This window comes from Schistocerca piceifrons, chromosome 2, assembly GCF_021461385.2.
Source record: "Schistocerca piceifrons isolate TAMUIC-IGC-003096 chromosome 2, iqSchPice1.1, whole genome shotgun sequence".
Classification (NCBI taxonomy): Eukaryota; Metazoa; Arthropoda; class Insecta; order Orthoptera; family Acrididae; genus Schistocerca; species Schistocerca piceifrons.
This window is the reverse complement of record NC_060139.1, coordinates 803,267,443-803,276,757: the sequence shown is the minus strand read 5'-3', so window position 1 is coordinate 803,276,757 and position 9,315 is coordinate 803,267,443. Positions and strand designations below refer to the sequence as shown.

The 9,315-nt window shown below is 36.9% G+C and overlaps 1 protein-coding gene across 2 annotated transcripts in view; it reads right to left on the bottom strand.

Moving 5' to 3' along the window:
- Positions 1-822: 822 nt before the first annotated feature.
- Positions 823-9,315, bottom strand: part of LOC124776811 (replication protein A 32 kDa subunit) — a 31,814-nt gene continuing 23,321 nt past the window's right edge. Inside the window, exons 5-8 of one of the 2 annotated variants that reach the window (XM_047251960.1) lie at positions 7,681-7,878; positions 6,336-6,455; positions 1,101-1,180; positions 823-989 (exon numbers count right to left, since the gene is read on the bottom strand). In XM_047251960.1, the coding sequence (XP_047107916.1) occupies positions 911-989; positions 1,101-1,180; positions 6,336-6,455; positions 7,681-7,878 (477 nt within the window). In that variant the 3' untranslated portion in view covers positions 823-910. The remainder of the gene's footprint in view (positions 990-1,100; positions 1,181-6,335; positions 6,456-7,680; positions 7,879-9,315) is intronic. The other variant, XM_047251961.1, reaches the window with a different exon arrangement.

Here is a 9,315-nt window from a genome sequence, read left to right as displayed (position 1 = left end):
GAAAAACTTAAGTTGTCAGCATAACGATTCTTCTTCGTCTCTCTCTCTCTCTCTCTCTCTCTCTCTCTCTCTCTCTCTCTCTCTCTCTCTCTCTCTCTCTACTGGTGAGGGAGGAAGAAACCCAGAGCAGCTGATGAAGTCAACATCCAGCACTCCAGGAATATTCAGAACAGGCGTGCCGGACTATGCGGCTAAACTAGCACACAGATGGAAACCACAACACAGCAGCAGTTTATGCTGACAACAAAGCTGTGCTCATAACAGAATGCAATGAGCATGTTTGTAGCAGTCAAAGGGTTAAAACTCTTTGTGCCATAATGCAGAACCTCAATCTCAACCCTAGGCAAAGGGGCTATGTCTACATCTGAATTATTTAGATGTCTTTAATTGTAGTTGTGTAATTAATAGTTCCTTTTAAACAGTATTTTATTTGTAGTTACGACTATTAAGGAATAATTGTACTGGAAATTTAGAGCAAGAATTCCACGATGTCTGAAGGAGACCTGAAATACGTGCAAATATCTGCTTCGTACAACTCCATTATTACTTGCTTTTGTAGACTAATGCTCTTCCTTTCTTTATTTGTACTGTCCTGGAAGGCAGTTCCACAAGTTTTAAGCATGAAAATATGCCGTAGCCCTTATCTCCAAGTTATTTGCTGAGAGAAACTGACACACAGTAAAACTGCACGAGGCAAGGGCTGATAACACCACCTGACTGTGAGTTCGGGAAGGAGGCACAAGTGCTGATAATAATTTAACTTACTCCAGTCATGAGAGAATAGATGTGGTTTAAGAAAAGCATTCAGGAAAATAGTTCATCTGATACAATGTTTTATTACCAAATATATTACCACATATATCTCCAAAAACAATATTTACAAGTGGTCAGCAAATATATTTTAAGCAATTCAGTCTGTGCATTGGAAATGATCTTCATCAATAGTTGTATATATGTGGCCTTCACCACACATAAAAGCGAGAATGTCACTGCAAGAAAAAAAAGAAAGATTGGTTTTAACAACAGTTAAAAATTACCACTTATGACTCTTCACAATTTTGCAACTCAAAAATTAATCCAACACACTTGGTTTCACTTACTTAATATTCTTTGGCAATAGTTTTCCTTTCAGGGCATTGATAACTTCAGTCCTTGGAATTCCTGTTGGATCAGATGACTTCTGCAAAGAAACAAAGTAACAGGCTATCAACATCTCACAAATATGTAACCCAACAGAAGAATAATTATTTTACACAAAGCGTTACGAAAGCAGTATCATGTCATGCATAAAGCCTTTAAATTAAATTTTCATCTCAAACTCTCAACTAGCTTCCCAACATGCACTTCTCCCGTTCTATTGGCAAAAAATGAAAAATAAAATAAAATGGTATCAAAGGAAAATCTGATGGAGAAAACTAAAAGTTGCTGACTTTCAGGAGCTGAAATGAGTATTATAGTTCATCTAAGCAAAAGTGACATGTTACCTAGCTTTCAGAAGTAATAGTTTCTTCTTTGGAAAGAGCAAAGGGATAGGCTGGAGAATAGTAAAATTGGAGTGACTTGCCCTTTCTTTTTAACCTTCCCAAGCTTACCCCTGCCTCTCCCTGAGCAAGGAACTATTACTTCCGAAAGCTCTTTCTACTTTTGTACGTACCTACTGGTGGTATTACCAGTATCTTCCCCAGATGGTAAGCACTGGATATCAATTTTGTCTCATACTTTATTAATCAAAGAAACCTTAAGCTAGTTAACTTTTATCCAATTCTTCACATCCTACCAACTTATTCTGCAGGTTCCAAATTGCGAGAACCTTGAAAATAAAATCTATTGTACCACCATTTGGCAGAGTAAGTTTGAACTTGGATTTTTTTTTTCTAACTCTTTTAAATCGATCTCTTTCCTTTTGAAAATACCTTCTAAAATCTTGTAAAAATCTCACAACATACCCTGCATATCCCTTATTCGTTTTCTGGAACTTGCAACTATTTTTCAAGTGTTGTAAGTTCATCATCTCACTTCCCACACAACAAATGCAATCAATTACTTGGCATGAATTTAATGTCAAGCTTGTTGTATTACTCTGGTAAAATATAATGAACTGAAATTTAATCCCTCACTTACATGCAACTACATAAGTTTAAGTTAGAAAGGATTTAATGTGGAAGAAGTTTTTTGTGGGTTGTTGCAAAAGGTGCAAATTTCATATGGCATGGATTTCACAAATGTTTCTATACATAAAACAGAAATTTCTCAAATCTGCACTACATGAAATTTGCATCTTGGCAACAAAAATGTGATAAACTGAAATAAAGAATAAAGTGTAAAAATCCTATGGCTGAAAAAGATAGCCGGTATGTCCTCAAGCAGCCCACTCTCCCCCTCCGGGAGGAAAAAAAAAGAGGATTTTGTTGTTTTGCTGTAAAATTTGTTAAAAATTAATTATTGATTGCTGTTACTTAAACGCATATTTTGTTTTTTATCAACTCCTGAATTTTGGAGTGTGATTATTGTGCATGTTCTGGTTAATGTACATATGTCATCAGCCTTTCTGACGTTTGGCATTAATTTGTATTATCTTACATTTGTACTGTGAAGGGATATAAATATAGTGGTTGTCCTCTTTCCTTTGGACACCATTACTTTGGGTTGTTACACTTCTTTTACTGTTTTTTTTTTTTTTTTACTTCAGAAATTACATTTTATACCTATAATGGTGGCCTGACTAGTTATTTAACAGGAATGAAGTTTTTTACCTCATGTTATGTAATAGTAATAGAACAAGTAACTTTTCAGCAACCATACTTTCCCAATTTGGTATTACACTATGTCATGAATTACTTGCTCTGCTGCAAGTTTCAGCACTAATACCATGCTGTTGACTGATCTTTAGGAAGCAGTACTCCATTTTGTTATCTTTGCTACCAAGACATACTTTGTTCCTTTTTTTAGGTATTCCTTATTCCATTTTCATGCTCACATTCTGTTTCAATTGATAGCTTTATATACCGTATTTACTCGAATCTAAGCCGCACTTTTTTTCCGGTTTTTGTAATCCAAAAAACCGCCTGCGGCTTAGAATCGAGTGCAAAGTACATGGAAGTTCTGAAAAATGTTGGTAGGTGCCGCCAGAACTAACTTCTGCCGTCGAATATATGTAGCGCTACACAGGCATGCCTTGCAGGCACAAAGATAAATACCGGCGCCAAAACTTCTGTGTCAGTAAATAAATTTTTTTTAAAAAAAAGGTGTAAGACGAGCTTTTTTCTCCGCCCCGAGTTTCGACCACTGCATTTTCATACATTATCCAACGAAGTAAATACAAATTCCGTGTTGTTCATCGTCAAATGTAGCAGCATTTCAATGTACTACGAAAATCCGACTGGCAAGACTATTTGGGATGTTTGTTAATATGGCCAACTCTACGTTCTGAATTTTTTCCTACCTGTGAGAAGAGATGGTTGCTAATAGGAACTTTTATGAATTGTGAATCACCTGCAGTATTCTCTTCACCATAAGAATAATACGAATATAAACATTTTGCCACGTATTCTTTCATGTTTGCTGCTATCTCATTTAAATCCTGCCTACCTAATAACCTACGAAACTAGTGTGAGACAGCAGCAAGTGCGGAAGAATATACATACCATGTCATGTTTATATTCGTATTATTCTGATGCCTAATAGTGATACAATCAGAAATGAAGCACGGCAATTGACTAGATTTTTAAATCTAAGATGACTAATTTCTGTGCAGAATGTAATGTACAAAAGAGGCGTCTGCAAAGATTTTCAAACGGAGAAAAATTTTAGCTAAACTGTCGTTCAGAACATCTATCATATGCAGTCTATTATTTGGTTCTTGTTGATCATTATCAAAGAAAGCAGCAGTATAATTAACAACAAATAGCAGTATCTTCCCATTGTTTCACTAATGAGACAATTCCTTTCTTTTTTTTATTGTAAGCGGCGGTAGCGCGCCCGTAAGCAAGCCATGCCGCGAGCGCCGACAGGTCGTAAACACTTACTATCAGAATGCGACAAGCAATACATGACACAGTACAATAATGCATTTTCAGCCTAGAGTGACGTAAACACCTATAACAAAGAGAACTGCACTGATCAGATCAAAGAAAAATAAGCAACCCATTCAAACCAGACGAAGCACGCCTGACGCATAGCAATGGCTACCTGGTAAAGCTTAACTGCTAAGCTTACGACTCGAACCAAACTACTGTAGCTGTATCGTCATTTATTCTCCCTAAATTGTGTCTCATATTACAATAGACCAACTTTGTTTCGATTTGGAGGTGCGGCCTAAAACTTTTCTCTCCCCCTTGAATTTCGAGTCTCAAATTTCAGGTGCGGCTTAGATTCGGGAAATTTTTTTTTTCCTTGATTTCGAGTCTCATTTTTCAGGTGCGGCTTAGACTCGAGTGCGGCTTAGATTCGAGTAAATACTGTATTTATGTGACTTGTTTAAAGAAATTTGGTAGACAGGAAGGAAGATTGAGTTTAACATCCTGTCGACAAAGGAATTTGGTAAAATGGAACATTATATACTATAGTGTCTATCATTAATCATTTGATATACACTGTGCAGTGACACAAAGTGATTGTAAGCAAGTGCATTTTAGCCCATTTGAGAGCTTACAATTAAGACTTCTGTTGTTGTCTGTACATTCTTGTACCTTCCTGACAAATTTCTAAGTTTATTGCTACTTGAAAATGGCATAACACCAAAATTTCAATGTCATAAAATACAGAAAGTCGTTAAGTGGTAATGACATCTTTTACTAATAAGAAAGTATCATGATCACAATGCTGATAAACTTCAGGATTGCAGAAGCAATATAGATCAGTTTGTCTTAATTTTGCATGAGAGAGAAAAATTGTATATCTTTTCAGATTGACATTAAATTCTATCTTTTTGTCTCTCTGCACATTTTACAGATAAAAACAAACTGGTGTGATACACAATCCATGAATGAATTACTGACAGTTAAAAGCCCCTTGGGCTGTGAATCATCCTGAAATTTCTTTTGCTTATTAGTCTATTATGCGGCAAGTCTTTCCTGATGATTTCAGAGTTACAGGATTTTCTGCGATAGTCTTCCCACCAATTACCTTAATCCAAGATGTGCCTCATGAAACTTATCACATTATCATTTGATTACAGCCTCATACTCTTCTGGAACATGACAACAGCCACATTTCTTGAATTTTTTTCCCTTTATTGCACCAAAGTAACACTCACTCACAATAAAGGAGTGGCCTCTAATGAGAAAATAATGCATAATCTCGTCGAAGCTGTTCTAGCGTAACATCAAATGCTAGCACATCGGCCTGGAATGTCACAACAGAGGGACAATGTCAGCCAGTAGTATGCTGACTAGGACGACACCAGGACAGAAATGACCCGTATACGAAGAGAATATAAGTGCCGCTCCGCTTAGCCGCAGCCGCACTAGAAGACAAGCCGTGATATAAATGCTTTAGCTGTGACGTGAACTGTATTATTTGCTTGCATGGAAATTGTATTATCGAAGGACATTGATTATTTACATGTCGCCATTTGCTTGTGACCCACTTTTGCAAATATATGAAGTTAATTATTGTCTATTGAACTTACTGTAGTAAACTCCATTCATAATAGTTGCTTGAATTGTTGTCTAGCTATTAGAGAAAACAGATTCCTAGGCACCTTATATTAGACGAGTGGGCTGAATAGCACCGTCTTTGAAACCTAACAATACAGTAAAACATTGTTATAAGCAAATACTTCAATAATATTCAACACAGCTGCGTAGTATCAAACACACCAGTGTGATGCCTTAGAAACAGGAGCAGAAATAACTACAGTTGTTTCTGCAGACATTGCAATTTTCTTGGGCCTATATCTTTGAGACAAGTCACAAGCCTTGTATCACTTCAACACACATTACGAGTTGAAAACTAAACAACCTAAACAAGTCCATTTATTTCATAAGTGTTATGAAAAATTCCAGCAAGGATTTTTTTTTTTTTTTCAGTCACTAATTCAACTTCTAAGTCAACTTGCAATATTTACAAAATTATTTTCAAGAACAACATCGAGGACAATTACATAATCGCAAACATGATTGACACTAAATTCAATATTAGGTAAGATATTTTGAAAATAGTTACCAACCACTCAACAAATATTTTAATGTTCATTGCTGCACCAGTAAATGATATAATGTTTTAAGTGTTGATGAACTTTGTAGCTGGTAGTTCTATAACTAATATGTTCCATTAACATAAAACCTCAGGTAAACTCAAGAAGTCTCCTACTGTCACAATAGCTTTAATCTCACCTTAACAACATCAAAAACCATTTGCTGAGCAGGATTAAAACCACTGGAAATGCTGGCACTGTATGACGTAGACATTAAGGAATTGCTAAGATGACTGTCTCCGGTATTCATTCCATTGGTCTGTTGAAAATAAAAAGTTTGACAAAGTACAATCATTGTAACTATTTACATAAATTGTACAGCACAATTTTCAAACAAATGTCAGAACTGAAGCTACAAGAAGATTATCCTTATGTAGTACAAAAGTACTGCTGAATATTTAAAGCTTAAATTAAACTTTTTAGTTGCAACTAATACGTGTAACTACAGAATTAAAACCACTCTGTGTATTGTTGAAATGCAAACTGGTAAAGTACAAGATGAGGTTTTACAAATAACTGTACTTAATGTAGGTAATGTAAAAAGCTATGTTGTTACACTTGATTAACCTTCTCTTGTGATTGACAGATTGAAGTTGGGAAGGGAGAATGCTACCAGGCACGGAGCTAGTCATGCTTCATAAGGCACTGCACAAACATACAGGCAATACAGAGAGCATGTGACACCTGAGAAACAACTACTTGGTTGGCGACTGGCCTCCTGCCACTCACTCACTGAAATGACAATCACAATGTACTTTTAATCAGAGCGTAATAAACAAACTGCTTTCGCTGTATCTAATATGTGACTTAATGCTGTGTCCATAGTGACATTACACTGCAGAACAATTCAAGAAACTATGTGCAAGTAGGCTCTGAAGATGAACCCACAGGAGATGGCTAGCTGGCCACCCAGGTCACCTGATCTTTCATGCGCAATTACTTTGTGTGGGGAGTGCTCGAGTCTAAGGTGTATCACTACAACCCTCATAGTCTTCAAGAACTGCAGTACAACATTTCATATGAGACTGCAGCAATTCGAGCAGTCCAGCTTTGATTCGGCCTTCTGCAATTTGTTGACCGCGGCCCAAAAGTGCCAAGAGATGAATGGTGGTCACGTTCAACATCTGCTACAGTCAGATTAGTACTGTATTTCCTTTCATCTCCTGTGTTTCTTTGCACCCTGGAACGCTGTTCTCCAATCCACTTTTATTTGCCCAACCCTGATTATCTGTAGCATTTATAAAGGTAATTAGTATGTCTAAGTAAGAAGGGATAATGCACCCATCTTCTTGGCAGACAACACAAATTCATCAATCTGAAGTCAGTCAAAATAAGAACCAAAATAAAGTTATGGCACACTTGACACTCCAATAAAAAATGTTGCTACATTATTAGTTAGCCACCAACTGCTAGAGAGAGAGAAAATATACCGATTTTACTGCACAAAATACACAGAATGTCAAAGACAATCAAACAATATATACCGTATCCACTTTTTTGACAGCTGCTGCCATTGTGTTTGCGTGAACAATTTCCAGCATGTGAACTGTGAGGTCATTTAGACTTTCAAGAGGCATGATCTTAAAAATCATTATGTGTTTCTTCCCTTGTTGAGTTCGAACAGATCCATATATTCGACAGTACGTATTCTCAACTATGACAGGCACAGCATTCTGGTCATCCTGAAACATTTTTTTAAAAAATTTATAATTATTTTGATTTATACATCATAGCATTATCCCGCAAATTGCACACGACTGTTTTAAATGATAGAAGGAGTCTCTGTATTCAGTGGACTTCTGATTTGTTATAGAAATGAGTTCAAAATGGATCACATCATACTGTCAGCAAATATACATACAACCTGCACGCACACGTGTGCCGCACAGGTGTGTGTGTGTGTGTGTGTGTGTGTGTGTGTGTGTGTGTGTGAGAGAGAGAGAGAGAGAGAGAGAGAGAGAGAGAGAGAGAGAGAGGGGGGGGGGGGGGGGGGGGGGGAGGGCGAAGGCTTTCATATTTATGCTGAGCATTCAGCAGTCAGCTCGAAGCTGTGACTGCTTTAATAGTGTGCGCATCCAAATAAGCACCTGCGTGCACCCCCCTCAGAGTGTGTGTGTATATATATATATATATATATATATATATATATATATATATATATATATATATATATATCTAAAAAGAAAGATGATGAAACTTACCAAACAAAAGCGCTGGCAGGTCGATAGACACACAAACAAACACAAACATACACACAAAATTCTAGCTTTCGCAACCTATGGTTGCCTCGTCAGGAAAGAGGGAAGGAGAAGGAAAGACAAAAGGATATGGGTATTAAGGGAGAGGGTAAGGAGTCATTCCAATCCCGGGAGCGGAAAGACTTACCTTAGGGGGAAAAAAGGACAGTGTATACCTGTCCTTTTTTCCCCCTAAGGTAAGTCTTTCCGCTCCCGGGATTGGAATGACTCCTTACCCTCTCCCTTAATACCCATATCCTTTTGTCTTTCCTTCTCCTTCCCTCTTTCCTGACGAGGCAACCATAGGTTGCGAAAGCTAGAATTTTGTGTGTATGTTTGTGTTTGTTTGTGTGTCTATCGACCTGCCAGCGCTTTTGTTTGGTAAGTTTCATCATCTTTCTTTTTAGATATATTTTTCCCACGTGGAATGTTTCCCTCTATTATATTCATATCATTAATTTGAAGCCAACAATCACGTTTGTTATTGTTATCGTTATTGTTATTGTCACTGTTACATTTCGAAGTCTTTTCTGTCGTCTTATTTCCTCCTTCTGTTTTTGCCAGCAGTTTCACTTTCTATTCACCTTCTCCTTTTTTACCGTAATCCAGTACACAATTTTATCCCGTCGATATACACTCAATAATACGTAATAATACGTAAATCACTTCGAAACCATAACCAAAAAAATTTTTTTTCCGCTTTGCTGCTATAAAATCCACCGCTTCCAGTCCACAAACAGTTCCTTTTAGCTATTAAACAACCCTTTCGGCAGTTTTAATAACTTTTGCTTTATTTCCATTTCCGTTTTTCTCACATCACCGATCATTTTTAGCCGCTTCCCACAGGTGTTAACGTCATTATTTCTTCATCAAACAATTGTT